Below are 19,462 nucleotides of genomic sequence, written 5' to 3' on the forward strand. Positions count from 1 at the left end.
ACTTGTGTTGATGGAAATCACTTGTCAATGAATTTCCAAAGTTGTTTTGCTTACATTTAGTATAATTACAAAAGTATAACTGCAGAAAATGGATTGTGAAGTAGTGTAGAATTGGTGGATTTGTATGTAGCCATGTATGAAATTAATGTGCATTAATGTACATAAATGAAGACATCCCCTCCCCTCCCCCCCACCATATCACCACTACTCCTTCCCTCTCATTCCCATCCCCTTCCCCAACCCTGTCAGCCTATATCTTTTTAATCTCCAAAAAAAAAAAAAAAAAAAAAGGCCTAGATTCCAAATATCTAATTACCTTTTATTTTGTCATTGTACAGTATATCTCCTAATGGTTATAACTGTCCCTCTTTGCCAGAAGTCATTTGTTGATATTATTGCACTCTTTATAGAATTCTGATCATATGCTCCATCCCTACAAGCTAGTACTCATAAATATATATTCATACTGTAGTTACAGCTGTGCTGTATTATTCCAATCTATTTCAAGATTTTCTGTATCATTTAGTTTCTATTTCGATTCCATCAAGATGAAGGCGTAAATCTACATGTACCACTGCAACTGATATAAAGTAGCAAAGGCCTATTAGAAATTTTTTGACGGGTAGAAATAGGAGAACTTTGATGCATATTGTCTTCAAAAGAAAGTATATGTTTTCTGTATAGGGCTGTTGAATGTGCACATATATGGATTCGTAATGCCTTAAGCTAGCCTGCTAACTGTATGGTGTACATCAGATCTCAAGTGTGCAAGTAGCCTCTACGCCAATATTATATGATGTGAGTGCCATGGCCAGGAAATTACTGGGCCGAGTGAGGTCCCCTCCATTTGTCAGTGTGACAAGATAACAAAACAAGATTTAAAATAAAATTAAATCTTGAGTTTACTGTCTTATAGCATTAAATGAAGGATTTAATAACAAGTAACACAGAAGCAAATGAAAATTCTTCTTTTATTTTAAGTTGTGGTAGCATTTTATAAACTTGGTCTAAGCTGCATGTATGCTGGGATCACTCAGTCGTTATAGTTCATACTCAGGCTTAAGGGTTTATATAGCAACATTTCAGTAAGAACAAGTGAGATATTTACAATACAAAAACTGCAGGGGTGGGGGAGGGGGTGAGGGAGGGGATTGGGATAGGTGTTGTGGAATAAGATCAAGGCTTATGGCAAAGTTATATATGGTAGCTTCAAATTGATATCAACTGTTATCTAGATCTGAATAAAGTTATTTTATTCCAAGTAGTTTTTCTTTGATATTTTCATACCGCTTTAACGAAGATCGACTCTTCTGGTCTATTAGATCTAAACATCAGTTTTAATCAAAGAACCCAATCTGTAAAATTATGGAGATCACTTAGGAATAGTAATGATCGATGCTATAACATCACAGAGATCCAAAAAGCCAAAAAAACAAAATAATAAAAGTGACTGAGCACTACGTAAAACAAAATTGAAATTGCCGTGGGGTAATTGTCAGCTTTACAGGCTTTATATTCCAGAATAATTTTCTTTCAGTTTCTTAAATTTGCATTTTTTTTATGTATTAGAGATGACCAGTTTGACTTTTGTCAATGATTGTGAATTTGTTCTTCTTGAAAAGATTCAGAGATGGAGAAGAGGTTGGTACATTAGGGAGAGGATACAAACGTGACTACTGTTCTCTCAAAACGAGATAAATTGAGCCAGGGAGAAAGAAAAAAGAAAAAAAAGAAAGAAAAAAAATATGTTAATGCGGTGCTCATAAAATGAATACGTTGTTTCACCATGATTCACCAGAGTGTTCTGGAAATTGAATATGGATTTATGGCTTATGAAGTTGGCTTTAAATTCACTTTGTGCCATTTATTTGTGAATAATTCAGTCGACTTAATTTATTAAAGACTGGGAAATTAGTGAGGAAAAACCAAGTCTGTTCAGAACATAATTGCTGATAGCCCTGCCTGCAGCTGGTAAAGATGACACACTGTCATTAAATGCTATGTGAGCAACATTTAAGCAATTCTTAAGTACTGCAGACTCCTGCGCATTTTAGCTTCATTATTTTCAAAATGTCAGTGGAGACCTTGAGCGTTCTTTAAGGAAAACGGTCGTCATGGTAGCAGTGTTGAGCTTTGTGGTTGAACTTCATTCCTTAAAAGACAAATTGGAAGATTGGAAAGAATATAATCAGCAGCTCTTTTCTTCTCGGCCGTCATGGTGAAGGCCGAATAGAAATATTACAGCTGGACCGATTTGAAGTTGATTTAGGCTTATAATTTTGGGGGATAAATTAAGAAATATAAAGAAGATGATTTTAAACAACAGTACAAGCTTTTTTGTCTGTGTGGATTTTGATCGTTGATCTGTTATACTAGTGGCCGTCATAAATTGTTGCTGAAAGGATATACTGTATATTATTGCATGGATTTTATATAAAAATTGTTAGTAGCTTTAAGAAAGATATTTGTATGATTACAGGTAGGTTTTGCTATATGTTTTTAGATTAGGCTAGCTCGTAACTAACGGAACTATATGGATTTTTTTAATATAGTATAGGGGGGGGGGGGAGGTAAGTGGGGAAGGCCCTTGTGTGATATAAATCAAGCACATACAGTAAATCCAGCAGATTTTCAGATTGTTATGGTTTATGTTATCGAATTGTCAGCACTCAAAAATATTGCGCCTAATTGCACTCATAAACGAATTTCTGTTAAATCTAACTGAGCACTTGAAACATTAATGACTGTTATCTAATTGAGCATTAAAACTTTTAATGAAGTATTGTGGCTAATTGAACACTCAAAGAATGAATTATTGTAAGTACTGTTAAATCTAATTGAGCACTCAAAACATAAATGACTATTAAATATAAATCTAATTTAGCACTTAAAAATTGAATTATTGAATATTTGGAAACAGGAAGTTGTTCTATATATATAATATATCACAGGAAGTTGTTCCATATATATAATTCAGCCCGTAATAGTTTGAAGAGACATCATGGAACCGTTAGATATAATACATGCAAGTAGTCTGTTCGTTTTTAAGGCAATTTTTAATTATACGGTAAAAATTTGGTAACAATACTGATGGCACCTCAAAATACTATTTTATGGGATAAAAGTTGCTTGTCATGCATGTATTTCCATATTTGGTCATATCCAGTCATTTTAATAACACATACAAAAATTTGATCCATAATTTACATTGATGACCTAATTATGCACAACTTTTGCAACAATCACTGTTAGGTTTTTTTCTTGCTTTGTGTCTATGTCTATTGTTCTCACATTCAACAATTGCATTAATTAATTGTACAGTATCTTTATTAATTATTCTTTAGTACTGCCGGTATGGCATACCCGTGGCACTCTTTTCACAATAGACCGATTTATGTGGCGGCCTATTATATTCACAGCTATAAAGCTATAATAACTGACACAGCTGCCCTAGTAACCTGACAGGCTTTGTAAATATAAATAGACTATTTTCAATGAAGTAGTTTGTGATCGAAGCTATATCATACAGTGCTGGACTGGTATGTTTATTATTATGTGATGCTGCTGCAGCAATTAATATGTCCCAGTCAAGCGATCATGTAACAACATTCCATTTTAGAATGGCATGGTTACATCGATCCTGGTGAAAGCCAAACCTTTGTTGGCCAGTATATTCAGTAAGATCGACATTAGGGTTTGCTTGCCTGGTGATAAACTAGATAGTCACACCAGCAGCAACTGCATGGTGTGTAAACTCAAAATATGGTGTACATAGGTTGATATATGGCCACCGTAATGGATACTAAGGTATGTATTGGTTCAAAGCAGTGTAGATCTGTAAGCTGTATGTTCAGGCAGTCAACCATGCAAACATGCCGGTTGAAGTACAGTAGGCCTAGATACCAGTCGAGATATTCTTGCATTCACTGACAAAAGTACTGAATGTGCTTTTGAAAGCTCATAAACATATATTTAGAGTGGGATTTTATGAACCTTTGTCATTGTGTTATTTTCAGTCTGCAGTGTGAACTTTGGATCGAGTATAAAGTGGGTTAAATATTTCTTAACATTCGACAATTTCATTTCAATGTGCTGGTTAATACATTTGGTGCGAATAAAGCTGCTTTTGTGGATAACATTTCTTTTCGCCTTGGGAATAAACGCCGCTTCCTCGATCTTATTGCTATCTGACAAATTCGACACGTTTCAGTCTGGATGTTCGTACTCGAGACTTTTATAGATTCGGGGTACGAGATATATACTTCAACAATCCTGGACAATAAATTGGATATCAATCTTAACCCCCCTCGAGGATTAATCTGCGAATTGCCAGGGATTTTTGAACTTGCACTATGATGTACAGTTCAGCTGGGAGATCTGTTGGGGATCGGAGCGGGTGCCGTCTGCACCGTCGAAGAGGATCGTACTGGTAGGTAGAATATATTTACAACGTTGTCAGGAATTATAAATCTATATTGTGAGAAGCATGAGTGGAATATATCTTGTCACCCAGCTGTAGCGAAATGTTGTGAAAACTTGCTACACATTGAGAAATTTAGGATAAAACTAGTTCTTCAGTTATTCATGGAACTAATATATTGTTTGGCAAACTTTCCTACATTATACTAGGGGATTATAAAGTGATCACAAATTGCTAGATATGCTAAAACGGCCGCAAAAATTATTTTTTGTACAACTCATCATTTTTTACACATTATTTTCTCTGACACGTTTTAAATACCTAGCTAATAATTAGCTAATAATAAACCTAGCTAATAATTAGCACAGTTTTGCCAAATGTTTGATGATAGACAGTCTTTGCATTTACAAGTTGTTTTTTGATGGAGGCATAAACTGAATGAGCCAGAGGTGTGCTTCCTTTTGCTAAGACACTTTAACATCCACTTTAAATCTGCAGAATAATTAGTATGCTGATTAATTTAAGTGTCAGCGAGTTCCTTTAATTACATCAGTATATGTTTTCTTATAAACATGTAAATGGGTTTGAATGCATTACATCAAGTTTTCGCTGACAGACCAAATAATGCCACAAGTTTTTATGTGTTTTTCAATATCAATTCTGACTAAGAAGCTTGGTTTCATAATTATTAATAATCAGCAGTTATTTTACGACGCTTAAGCGACCACAAATATGGGAGAAACCCGCAAGGGCTTATGGATTACAACTTACAAGTCGGGTGGCTTCCAATTCAACATTTTAAACTCAAATTTGGAATCTTCTTAATTTAGAAAATCATTTCAGATGGGAAAACTGTAGATTGCTCTTGGATGAAAAAACCCACCTTATATGTCCCGGCCGGGAATCGGACCCCAAACCTCCCGATTGCTAAAGCTTAAGCCTCATTGCTTCAAATGCTGCCGCCTTTATCCACTCGGCCACAGCACTGGTTTTATCATGCAGCCAGCATTGATAGATTATACATGAACTCTCTCCTAGGGTTAACCTCAAATGGCGTTAGATATCGGACATTTTATCTGTACACAAATGGGACAGAACCTCCAGAAACATTTCACATTCACCAAATTGAAAAAAAAAAAAGGTTTGAAAGAAGGCGTCTGTTAATTTAAACACAAATGTCATAAAGAGAAGTAACTTAACTCAAAGTCCATCTTTTACCTAAAATGATCTATAGATTGAGTGGTTGTAATCTCCTTGAACTTTTCCCATGTTACTCAGTATCAACTTTGCAGATTTTCCAAGCCACTGTTAATTCTGAATATAATTGTAATAAATTGCTTTTAACTATTTTCAGGTTTAGGTTTCCACTTAAATAGCGAATCCAGTGTCCTAAACACATAGAAGTCAGTTTGGAAGCATATATATTTGGCTTTCCATCTAACATAGAACGTTCTTTCAATGGCTGTGAAGGGTTAAGGTGGTACCAGGGGAGGGTGGAGGGGGAGGGGTTGGGTTGGGAGAGAAGCAGAATCTGGTAACTATGCATGTTTGCATGATCCATACAGATTTGAAGTGAATGTTATCATTCAATCAAATCCACATCACATAGAGTACTGTACCGCTCTGTAAATTTGATTTGATTATATTTACATATTGATTTTGTTGGCTTAAAGTCCATCCAGTCCTCAAATATTCTGATGTCGCTTTCCTTACACACAGACTGATCTAGTACGTACTCTACACGTACAATGTACCATATATAAGACAGTGACACACACCGTCACGCACACTATTGAGGCTGTGCATGCAATCACACACAATTGAACATCCTCTAGCAACTATAGCATCGTTAAATCGGTTTAATAGAAATCTTGATATTTCATAATTCATGTGTGCAGCAGCAGCTTCAGGAAAGGTGATCGTGCAGCACATTATTTCCTTAATATGCTTTGCATGATGCAAGCTGATATAGAAATTTATAGATAAATAGCCAGCATTGATCATAATTATAATTGTACAGTACTTTGGGGAACAGTTAGTTAAAGGAGCCCTGCTGTAATAAATTTAATGCAAAATGATTTTTTTTAGTTATGAATTAATATTGCAAAGACAAGAAATGCAAAATACTTTGGGGATAAAACATATTTTTATTCAAAAGGAAAATGTTTCCCACTTAATTTTCTTGCACTATTTGGTGTGTATTATGTACTACCAAGCCTAAACTAATTTGCATATAAGAAACAGGGCTGAAGAAGATCATCAAGCATATATCAAATTCTATAAAGGAATTGTCTGGTGGAAGATTTTGATACATTATTCTCATAGTTCTTATTTTTATTTTTCTAACCATGTGAAAATTGTCCCTATTCTACGTTTTCTTCTTGTAGAAATCTGGTTCTCAAATTCACCAGTTTCTCACCAAAAGCACTGTATGTTTGAATTCATCAATTTGGTGAATGACATATTGCAGGCAAATAGGCAAAACGTGTGACTTGAAGCTAGCACTCCCATTTCCGCAACAAATACACTCTAGCATGTACACCCACAGGTGATTACCTATTATATATTTCTTACACATTGTGAAACATACCTATACAGCCTACCATAGCATTGCACATAGTACACTCTCACACTCAAACCACAGCCGTTCTTCGAAATCGCTGAAAACACAGATTAACTTTACAGTGAAAGGAAGCTTGAAAAGTATTTGGAACATTGAAAGGTGGAACATGGTGGAATCGATGTCTGAGCAGACTGTAGTACCCAGAAGCTTAGGCTTTGTAGAACTGTCCAATTGTAAACGTTACAGTAGCCTTCATGCGGACATTCTTCACATTGGAGCTGGACAGGGCAATGTAAACAATGAAGCGTCTGCTGTTTAAACTTATCTTGTGTTACACAGAGACAATGGAATCACCAATGCACTACATATATGACGGCTTAACGATTTTTTACCACATAGCTAATTTATATCAAAATTCCACTAAAAATTAAGGGAGAAATGAATCTGTATTCAAATGTTGTTTTTGTTGTGATTACTGTAGAAACTGTATGCAGTGTGGGTTATGTTGCAATCTGAATATATGCAAAGTACATTTGAAATAAATAATAAATTCTCTAAGCCTAAGCCTGTAAACAATTAAACTTGAGATGTGGAATGGTGCATTCTGGGGGTTATTTAGGTGACAGATTTGATCTATCCTTAGCTCTACATGCTTAGGTGTCGTTTGGTGTTGAAAAGGGGTTGTGGAGCTGTACACCCCAACACCCACTCTGGATCTGCACCTGTGGAGAGATACTGCTAATGTTAGCTGAAATGATGCTTTAATGTCATAGCATTTACACTTTTGTAAAAGCTTGAAAAAGTTGTCTCTTAAGATTGAACAAAAGAATTGCGCCACTTGTCGTAAACTAATAGCACACTTTGATCAATTTTTTTAGCCAATTATATCAAAGCTTTTAGTGATCATACTCTGCTAAAACAAACTTGAATCCATTGCAAGCCTACACACAGTAAACAGAAGATAAAGTCTGTCTAGACAATACTCTGCAATCCTTGTATGGTAGTTATTTATAATAGTGAATGCTGCCCTCTATTTATTAAACATAGTTTTCATGATGCAGCATTATTCTCCTAGTCTTGTCATCAATAATCTGACTGTTGGTATATTGATGTTCGTAAGTTATCATGACCATATGAAGAACGTGTATATGGTATCCAGTGAGGTAACAAAAGAGGGGAGAAGCAATTGTGCAGGGATGGGGGTGGGAATTGGGGTGGACAGGGGGATTGTTGAATATCCATTAAATAAAAAGGTTCAAGAGGTTGCCATTTTGTAGCAGATCTGTTCTGACATTGCTACATTAATGTATGCATAGTTTTATATGGCTAATCAGATTTGGGTTTGAATATCACCGCCCATGTTTCTATGAGCAAACATCTGCTAATAAAATTTCAGACAAAAGAAAGAAAAAAGAACAAAAACATACAAAGAAAGATAAAAGAGAAAAGAAATAGGAAAAAAAGCAGAAAGAATCTGTTTCTTTTTCAAGTGTTTATATTCTGGACAGGAGGCTTTTCTTCATTGTTAAATACAAGCAAGTATAAATCAAAGACAATGAATATGCAAAAAGGTTGTCATTTAAATTTCACTTTCTAAAATTTACTCTTGTTTGGTTGGTACATTCTACCAAGCTCCTACAGAAGTTGTAAACTGTCAGTTCATTTCAGATTATAATTCTCTTTTACTTTAGATCTAAGAATAGCTGTGGGTCACATGAAAAACTTGACATTTGGATCATGCATTCAGTCAACTTTCTCTGCAGTTTTACTTTCCTTAATATAGGCAGCTAGCTCTGGAGCTATCCTGGGATAGTTTGTAAGGTTTCATCTGCAAAAGGAGGTGAGAGCAGAGAGCTTTTAGAGTAGCAGCTCCCTGGTGAGAGAGACATTAAAACTTTGTTTGATTTGAATTTCCTGGCCCAAATAGATTGGTTATCTGACTGGCCTGTAGGGAATTATTGTATTGGGTAGTCGCTGAACGATATTAACAGTCAGAATAACCTATCAAAACAAAGTTCGTAGGCCTCACTTGACCCATTTTCTGGCCGACATCTTTCCGACATCTTTCCATAAGTTCCCTAGCTAGAAGCTACATCTATTTTGTGCTATGTATTGATTGGGGGGGGGGGTCTATCTGTTACAGGTCTTTTAATTCATGTCCAATAACATTGAACAGTGTTCAATATATGCTGCGTTACCCTATGTTATCTTAATAGTTGTATAGATCGGTGAATGTAAGCATTAACTCACCGAGATGTACTGTAACCATTTGGAGTCTAGAGGGAATAAAAGGTAGTATCAAGATGAAGGACATTTAGGATAGATCCTCTAGTTTTAATTCTTGTAGTTATGAAGACAAAAAGGTAAATATGAAATAAAAGCTATGAGACTTTTTAAAAAAAATATTACTTTAAAGGCATCGAAGACTCGCCCCAAACCGTGTGCGGCCATTTGAAAAAGTTAACTTTCCGTTGCTTGCAAGTGACGTTTTGTTCGTGTCGCTACAAAATGCAGACAGTATACATGAAACATGATACCTTGTTATCTTTAGCTGGACCTGAGATGTCCATCGCTGTATCGTTTGTATACTTTGCTGTGGGTATTGACTGCAGCTGTATTTACTGACTGTACACAAGTGTCTTTCGAAGGTAGCAAGCTGTGTGTGTGTGTATTTTCTGGATCGATGGTGGTGTCTAACAGTTCTGTTACACCTCATTCGAGACTAGGTCAGATTACCGGCATTAGACGGTTTCTTTTTGCACCAGTCTTCACACCCTTTAAGCATTTGAGTGAAAGATTCAGCCTGACCTTATTACTTGAAAGATAAATTCTTCAATAACAAAAGTCCAAATCTGAGGATCAAAGTTACTTTTCTTGTCCATATGTCTCAAGACCAATGCCACATTTTACTGTTTGCATCTCGGGAGCGGGTCAAAATGTACCCACGTCAGTAATTGTCACATACCAGTAAGGATCAAGACCACTTTTCTGGTGTCAGTGTCCATATCTCAGGACCAACATACAGTATAGCCCTCTGAGTATCAACCTAAGGACTGAACACACTTTTGACTTACAACCTGTATGTAAGGAGAAATGCCACCAAAGTTATAATATCCACATCTCGATCAGAACTGTATGCAAAGTGTACCTCTTTTACTCATTCCAGGACATCCCAAACCCACTTTTTAATCATTACAGGACATCCCAAACCCACTTTTTAATCATTCCAGGACATCCTGAACCCGCCTTTTCTCATTCCAGGACATCCTGAACCCACCTTTTACTCATTCCAGGACATCTTGAACCCACTTTTTACTCATTCCAGGACATCCCGAACCCACCTTTTACTCATTCCAGGACATCCCGAACCCACCTTTACACACATTCCAGGACATTCCGAACCCGCCTTTTACTCATTCTAGGACATTTTAAACCCGCCTTTTACTCATTCCATGACATCCTGAACCCGCCTTTTACTCATTCCAGGACATTCAAAACCCACCTTTAAACTCATTCCAGGACATCCAAAACCCACCTTTTACTCATTCCAGGACATCCTGAACCCACCTTTTATATCCACATTTCAACCAGGAATTGCAACCTTCTCCTTTCTCCTTCACCTCTTGTCACCAACAAATTATAGGAATGCTGCATTAAGTAATTAAATGTTTGATCTAGTTTGTAGAGACTTTACCTTCAAATGTGTCTCATTTAGGGGCTTCTTTATATGCAGCCATGGTTTACTGTATAATTAGACCTTGCTGGAAATAACTTGTTTGTTCAGTTAAAACCTCAAAACACCTTATTAATGATGAAATGTAAATCCAGAAGCCAAAGTATCAGCTAACTCATTATCTTCCATTTATAAGCAACATATACTGTAGTTACACTTTCAGAACACGGAGTGAAGTTATATTTATATAGTTTGGTTTCTCTATTGACTTTATAAACACACACACACATATATATATATATATATATATATATATATAAATATATATATATATATACACATGTGTATGTATGTATTCAGGTTCAAAGGAAGATTTTTTTCAGACAAGTTCTTTCTTATGTTTTATTAAAGTAAATACCTGGGGCAAATCCTTTGCGATATATTTGCAGCAATTGGGTTGTTTGTTTGATTATATTTTCAGCAATATATATTCACCATTTTGTTTATGTACATATCTATAAGCTGGTGTAAATATTGACTATCATATGTATGTGCTTAACTATTACTCATGTACGCATTGTTGTACAGTATTGTGTAGCAGACTGTTCAGTAGTGTAAAGCAATGCACCTTCTTATAGTCCTAGGGTAGCAGGCATTGTACTTTATATCGTCTACATAGGTGCCTGGATTAAACACCAATGGATAATCCTGCTATAAACATATTTATAGTTATTCCTCACCCTGTGCCTTTAATCCTCTCTTTGTCCCTCCACAGTTTATCTCCTTCCTCTCCTCTTCTCCTGTTGCTTTCTACTTATAATCCCCTCTCATCCATCTCATTGTGTTCACCGTGCTCATTAACCTGTCTGTATTCTGTGCGTGTTTTTGTCCCCTCTGTTACTGTAACTTGTCATTTAGCCTCTGAAGAAGATCCTGCTAGGATCGAAACGTCAGGCCAACTTACTTTTACACATAAACATATTTAGACGGACCAAACTTTTTGAGTTTATCAGTCTCAGATATACCAACCATAAGTCTGTACATTCTCAGTGCAGTGAGGTTGACTAAAAGGTACATTTTGTTGACACATTTGCTGTAATTTTAGTCCATTGTAAGATATAATTACTTCATTTAAAATACTGTTTATAATTCAAAGATTAACTATATAAAATATTTATTTGTTTTTTTTAAACTTCATTTTAGGTTCAAGTGGATTAATACTTTATTTTGTCTGATTAAAGATTAAATATTTTATTCAATACTATTTTATAGCATTCAAACAATTTGTAACAATATGGGAACTGTGCCCGATTAGTTTCTTAAAATTCAATCCAGTGTAATATTGAATTGTTCATTTACAAATTTTATCGCTAAATTCCATCTTTTCTGGTGAAATTTTGGTGAAAAAATATGAATAAATTTATTTAAAACAAAGACACAATCAGCTCACTTACAATTTCTTCAATGTTGGATTTGTTTGTCATCGGATTTTGCGGCATATTTCAAAGCAAAGTTTAATCAACTTGATATGAATCAGTAACTAGTTATAGTCGGTGCTTCCTCTACCTGTCCTCGTCATACCGTAGGACGACAAAGCTGTTTCATAAAGTCATTTCATTTTCGTCTGCCGTGAGGATGGCGAGATAAATCATAATTAAAATCCACCTATCTCTCAAAACTTTTGAAGTGGCTCTTGCCGTGTCCAAACACCTCGTCCTAAGGTCGCTTGGCGCTACGGGAGAGTTAATTAAGCGTTCCTGCAGTTTTATTCGAAGGTACAAACCAGGCCTAGTTTGGTAACCAAGACGTTCAAAGCTAGATTGTCTTTCTATTGAAGAGGAGGCGACGCTGGTCACTACAACTCTGAGAATATACAAGTGTGCCACCGAATTGACTTTCAATTATTCAAAACTCTAAAATTCCAGCCAAACAATTCTCTGGATTATTTAGCGAAAGATAGATATAGACTGGCCAAGTAGGAGTATTTTGTCTGAAATGTAGTTAAAATTTCTCGCCGTTAATTGAACAAAAATAACCCTTCATGGGATGTTCGCGATACTTCACTCAACACTTTCATCCTTAAATCGTCGGCAGTCGAGAGCCTTTGTTCGTATCGGTTTTCCAATCTGCTGTTCGATTCTGAGATATTTTTAGATTTTGTAATGTACATCATGTGACTTTGCTCCGTCTAGATTGGTGGATGTTAGCTGGCATATAGTGAAGTTTATTGCTACCATTTCAGTCCTCTTGAGGACATTCCCCTGTTATTTCTTAAGACTTTATGTCGCAGCCTCGGAAACATTTGAGCTTTAAGAGCTAATAAAGTGCCCTACATTATCGTGGATTTGTTCTTGCAACTTTCTTGGAGATTTTGTTCCGCAGGATGTGTGTCAAACGGAAATGGCGTGAAATACTTACGGATTGATAAAGTATCCTTTTGAAAATTCGTATCGGTTTAAAATTCTGCTCAAAACTAATTAAGGAAAGAGGAGACCTGTTATCTGAATAAGTTAAATGTCAATTCATGCTTAGTTAATTTGACGTTATGATTTAAAAAAAAATGACTTTTCTGCTTGTAGCAAATTAGAGAATGTACCATGAATAAGATGACACAAGTTCTCTAATTAAAGTTTGCTAATTAACTTATTGTTGCTAGTCTATTTTGTGTCTAACTGTGATGGTTCATATAAAGTAAGAGCAGGATCTCAATTTTAAGTCTGCCATGTGCGTGCAGACATTAGTTTTTAATATTTTAATTTAATTGACTCAATCTTTTTATTCCAATGTCTGTGGAAATTTGAAGGTCCTGGTCCACATGAAGAAGAAAAACAAACTTGAGCAAGCTCAGAAATTTACTAATAGACCTTGAAGACTATAAAATTATTGATTTAGCTATATGCAATATATTTTAATTTTTTTTTCCTCTTTAATATATTTTACCATACTGTACATAAAATAATAAAAATAACAATATTGAGGATTTACAAAGCGCAGACATATCCAACGATAACGGTGCTCAAGGCGCAGCACAAAATTACCCTGGTCAACGATAACCAAACTAACATAGAGACAATCCCTCCACATGGCAGCAGCTAAACAGCGCCCAACTGACATTTTATCTCACTGCTAGGCCCCATTTATACACCTGGGTGAAGAGAGGCATTGGGGATACAGTAAGTGTCTTGCCCAAGGGCACAACCTGATGATCTGTCCAGGACCTGCAAGCCTTAGATCACAAGTCCACTGCCTTAACCACAATGCTCTTGGCACTTATTGTCTATTGTAGATTTTCCATGTAATGTCATGCAAGTGTTTTCCAAAGGCAGCTATTAAGATATGTAATAATTTACATATAATGTAGCATATTGTGACTTGTCTACTGTACATTTTCCTTATACTCACATGCAGGTGTTTTCCAAAGACTTAGTATAATAATTAATTACATATATAATGGAGCATATTGTCCACTGTAGATTTTCCTTATACCTGCATGCAGGTGTTTTTCGATGGCTTATATTAATGAATGAAATATCATGGAGCTTATTGTCACCTATAGTTATTTTTACAATAATATATAAACATTCATACATATGGGGCTATTTGTTTGAGCTTGGTTGCCAGTATTGGCCAGTTTTAACAATGAAACATTTCCAAGCACTACTTTCATAATGAGAGGCATTGGGTTTTTATTTAGTCTCCCTTCTAACTTGTTTCTTACATTGGAAAGTTAATTTATTTGACTTATAAAGGAACTTGAATTAGAGAGTGATAAAATGAAGATTCCGAATGTAACTGTTTGGTAGTCCCAAGCACTTTTCCATGTAATATTAATCATATGCAAATATTAATAATTCAGGTATTTAGATAAATAAAATCACAGACTTTTATAGCATAATAATATAGTAATATTAATCATATGCAAATATTAATCATATGCAAATATTAATCATATGCAAATATTAACAAATCAAGAATTTAGAAAAACAACATCACCTACTTTTTCCAATAATATAATTTACTTGAAACTGGACAGAATAGTCAAGCTGGGAACTTTATGATCATTATGTGAATCTAGTGGTATTCGTTGACATCACTTGATGCTTTAAAATACCTTAATTCTGTTATCACAGTTAGGCATCATTCTTTTATATAACATATATATATAGAGAATCTGTATCCATGAACCAAAAAGTGGAATTTCCTTAGCAATATTGTCCCCAAAAATCTAAGGATATTTGCAATTGAGGATTTAAGAATAAGTGGGTAGCTGTTTAAAAAATAGCATACTGTAGTCTTTAAATATTTCTAGTTTAATATACTTGACTATAGTTCATTGTAATGCAAATTTTGTCTCAATGAGAAAGGTTAACAATTCAGGTGTTGCTGTAGTTATATTTGTTTGAAAACAGGGTAACAGTAAACATGATCCATCCTTTAATCTCGTTAACCAAGGTGAGAAAATTACTTAAGTTAGAACACCGATACCTTGTACAGCAGGTTGTTAAATGTGTAAAGTTAATTGTAAAGTTCAGCTATATTAGTAATTAAATTAAGACTGTTTATGTAAAAAAAAAAAAAAAAATCATTTTTAGACAATTTTAGAGCCAAAATGTTTTTTCAATCCAATGTTTCACGCCATCAATATGTTGTTAGAAAAGAAACAGCTTGCTTTAATTGTTGAAATCATAATTTGCAGTAAATATAAGAGTTCTGTGCATTTACAGATGTTGGGAAAAAGTTGAAAAAGGTCTTAGAGTCCTACATGAAGATATCGAATAGAAAATTATGTGTTAAAAGAGAAAGGATAAAAAAATCAATTCAATTTGGAATCAAATTGTGAAATGAACACCATAAAATTGTGTGATATGATCCAAAAAGGTTGGAATTTGGAAGACTCTTGGGAGGGGGGGTGGGGGAGAAGTGTTCGTTGCGAGGAAGTGTTAATACATGAAGCAGAGCTATAAATAGCGCTGCAATTATGTTTTCAAAGATGTTTACCTTCTAAATTTAGTATTATTACTGCGTCCAGGAAATTAAAAAGAGGCTTGAAAAAGATGCTATTATGGGTATGGCTTCAGTCATTAATTGGATTATTTTTCACCTGAAGTCGTTAACTATCTTGTTACCGTATTATAGCATTATATAGTAATTAGTTATTACATAGTCATTAGGCAGACTAGGTCAGCAGCTTCATTGTTCTTACTTTGTAACCTATTTGTTATTGCGTCCTACTTTATTAATAGATGAAATATTAGGACAATGTAACTCATTATTAACACATACTGTGTATTCTGAATATCAACAAGCCCGAAGATGTTGACTACACTTTCTATCCACTGAGTTCTATGTATATGGATTATCCAGATTATCATAGCATTTTAGCTGTCATATATATGCCATTGTTATATGGTCACATCGATTGAACATAAAAATGTGGATAATATTTTTTATTGATCGATAGGAAAATTGGGATCGGTCTAATCATTTTTTTTTTTTATAGACGATAATTATTTTAGTTGTATCTGTTACCATGTGGCATGTTTGCACATTCAAGACCATGCACACATTAATGTTAACATACATACTGGTACTATTGGTGACACAGACAATATGCAGTGTCATTAATTAGTACATTCATTAATTAGTGCAGTATATGAGCTTGATCATGCTATCTTTTAGTATCTGCTCAAGAATCAGTATCTGTAATTTCAGTTAAATTGTACAACTGTACAATTTTGACTATTTTTAATTTTTTTCCAGCAATTTGACTAAAAAATCTGTTGACTTTTGTAATTGTTTTAGCCAGCTACGGTTTATTAAGTTCACTCGTTAACGATTAATTCTCAATGACTGCCAAAGAAAAACAGAGCTAGAGATCGAGAACCAAAATCTCACTGTTATTCCTACAGTATAGATTGAATTGTACTTTACATGTGCAGGGGTATATATGCAAGTACTATAGGGCAGTAGTGATCAAGCCTGTAAGCTGGCCTTAACTTCCTTAAAGGCCTTAAAGGCATTGAAGAATCGCCCCAAACCGCATGCCGCGCTCTGAAAAAGTTAACTTTCCGTTGCTTGCAAATGACAATTTCTTCTTGTCGCAACAAAATGCAGACAGTAATGAAACGTGATACCTTGATATCTTTTATCTAGACCTGAGATGTCCATCACTGCTATGTACATTGTGTTGTGGGTATTGGTCGTAGCTGTATGTATTGACTGTACACTAGTATCTAATTACCGACAGTAGCAAGCTGTGTGTGTATTTTCTGGGATCGATGGTGGTGTCTAATACTTCTGTTACACCCCATTCGAAACTAGGTCAGATTACCGGCATGAGACGTTTCTTTGTGCGTGAGTCTTCACACTCTTCAAAGTCGTGCATACCAGCTAGATTTCATGGGAGAAGATTATGGACCCATTTTTTTGCTTTCGCAGGCTAATCTCTTGACTGAATGTGGTCCAGCTAGGGGACCCATTCTGAAAACCCCTAGTTGACATAATTTAGGAATCCTAATTTTTTTTTTTCAAACATTTGTTAAATCAAAACTACAGTTCCTTCTGATTCTTAAAATTCATATTTTGTTGTCTGGTCATAAAAGTTCTTACTAAAATCACATGCAAAACCAAAAATTGGGAAATATTTAATGTTTTATCATTTTTCTCTCATACCTGGAAATCCTTGAATGCATCTTATAGTATGTGTCCACTCTGATGGCTTCATTTAGTAGGACAGTTTTTTCTCTGTGGCATATGGTACAGCAAAATTAACCGCTGATAATCGATGGAAAAAGCTGCTTGAAAATTAAAAATGTCTCTATTATTTTGGGGGTCAAAGCAGGGTTGCTGGATGGACTAGACGCTGAGTACTATAACTGTTTTCATCAGATCGATAATCAAATAAAAAACTTCAGTGTTTGCATGTTTAAAATTTAAGAGGAACCAAAATTAACTAGGAAAAGTCAAAAAGACAAGGATTAAAAAGAAAAAGAGCTAAAAAAAAAGTAGATTATTAATTACCTATTAAAAGCTGTGCAGTGGAATTCTTAAAACGTTTACATACAAAATTAATAGCTTGTAGAATATTAGGAAATGAAAATAACATTTGCTTTATATTTTTTTGAATTGTAAAATTTCATATCTTCGCAAGTTTTTAATGAACTAATTAATCTTCGAAGAACGATTTTGTTCGCGTTCTTGTTTATAGATCCACGTAACTATAACTACGATAGCTGTATAATCCTCAATTAGAATAATAAAACTTCTGATTTCAACAGGTCTTAAATTAGCTGCATGCATCCACACATTCAGTAGTAATATATACATGCCTGTACAGTGTAGGCTTATGCTAGGTATGAATACCAATTAAGCATTATAGAATGTGTGCAGCATTTTATTCTGCCGTGGCTTACATAGATCTGTGTATTATGCATAGAGATATATATATATATATATAGTACAGTACAAGCCCGCATACTAAACTGTTGATGGAAAGCCGTATTACAGTTACGGCTATATACTACCAACACACACACACGCACGCACACACCGTTGGTCCGTCCATTAGTCTCACACACTAACGTCATACATCTTAGTTGCCATGGCGATTCTAAAAATAGCCTTGGTGGATGTCTTAGATGAGTTTTCTAATAAAGCTAGTGCGAGTGTGAGATGCCGATACGTACATGTGTATGTGTATATGCCAAAGTAAAAGCGTCGTCAAGGAAAATCCACAACATGGAACCGTCCATAACACTGACATATACTAAGTCTGGATAGGAAACGGTGTAAGCATCACGGAGCATACAGACGGATTGCTAATATCTGTGTCATTTATATCACCTAGTCAAAATATTGAACAGACCTTTTGCAAAGCTATGTCAAAATGGTGGAACCATTCCATGGCCGGTTAAGAATTTTTTCTGTGATGTAGAATAGAACATATATACATATATATATATATATGTATATATATGTATATATATGTATATATATATATAAGAATAAAGTCTTTGAAGATATCGGAAAATTGTTAAAGGTTACAATTTGTCTTCATTTTCATCGCCGCCTGTTCCATAAAAATCATCGCAATCAATATTCCGTCTGGGAGGCTCGTCTACGAAGGACGATCTTTTGAGGGATATTGAACCAGTGGCATCGAATTCAGAATAATTACACCAATGTATGTAAACTGTTACATTCTGTCTTCTTCTTATTAAGAAATCTTAATTAAAACTTTACTTTAAACTCAGCAAATGCATTTATTGATCTATTCGAGAACCAAAACCTGCATTGAAAGACTCATTTAATATTGCTTCCAACCTTTTTGCTAACTATATAACTTCATCTGGAAAGTGTTTTATTTTTTCTCCCCTTCTTTTTGGAACGGAAATTGAATTCCATTGTCAGAGTGGATATTGTACATATAGGTATTGTAAAGTGTTGTCGTTGTTTTAAACATTATAGACTATATATATATATATATATATTCATATATATTCGTATATTTATGCATGTAATTAACAACTACACCCAGGTTTTTTTTGCCCCTGTACTGTAGGTATAGGCAAGATGAGGGTTACTGTGGGTGATGCGGTTAAGCTACAAGGTTTGATATATACCGTATATGGGTTTATATTTCTGAGTAGCTAGGTTGAAGATCGTGTTGCAGTAAAATATAGAAGTTATAAATGGTGAAAATGGACATTTAAAACATTGAAGATTGGTTTCTTCATCAGGCCTTGAATGTTAAATTGCAACAAAGTTTTATTGTAATTATTAAGATGCAGCTGGTAGCAAAATGCCA

General features: G+C 34.8%; 1 protein-coding gene across 11 annotated transcripts in view; it reads left to right on the forward strand.

Moving 5' to 3' along the window:
* The window catches only part of LOC139979490 (diacylglycerol kinase zeta-like), a 149,035-nt gene that overhangs the window by 49,237 nt on the left and 80,336 nt on the right, over window positions 1-19,462 (forward strand). Inside the window, exon 2 of one of the 11 annotated variants that reach the window (XM_071991067.1) lies at window positions 4,017-4,429. The exons of 8 other annotated variants lie outside the window; for them this stretch is intronic. In XM_071991067.1, the coding sequence (XP_071847168.1) occupies window positions 4,353-4,429 (77 nt within the window). In that variant the 5' untranslated portion in view covers window positions 4,017-4,352. Of the gene's footprint in view, window positions 1-3,302; window positions 4,430-18,681; window positions 18,839-19,462 lie in introns of those variants that run through there. 2 more of the 11 variants (XM_071990994.1, XM_071991152.1) reach the window with 2 other exon arrangements.

The sequence above is a fragment of the Apostichopus japonicus genome, chromosome 1 (genome assembly GCF_037975245.1).
Source record: "Apostichopus japonicus isolate 1M-3 chromosome 1, ASM3797524v1, whole genome shotgun sequence".
Taxonomy (NCBI): domain Eukaryota; kingdom Metazoa; phylum Echinodermata; class Holothuroidea; order Aspidochirotida; family Stichopodidae; genus Apostichopus; species Apostichopus japonicus.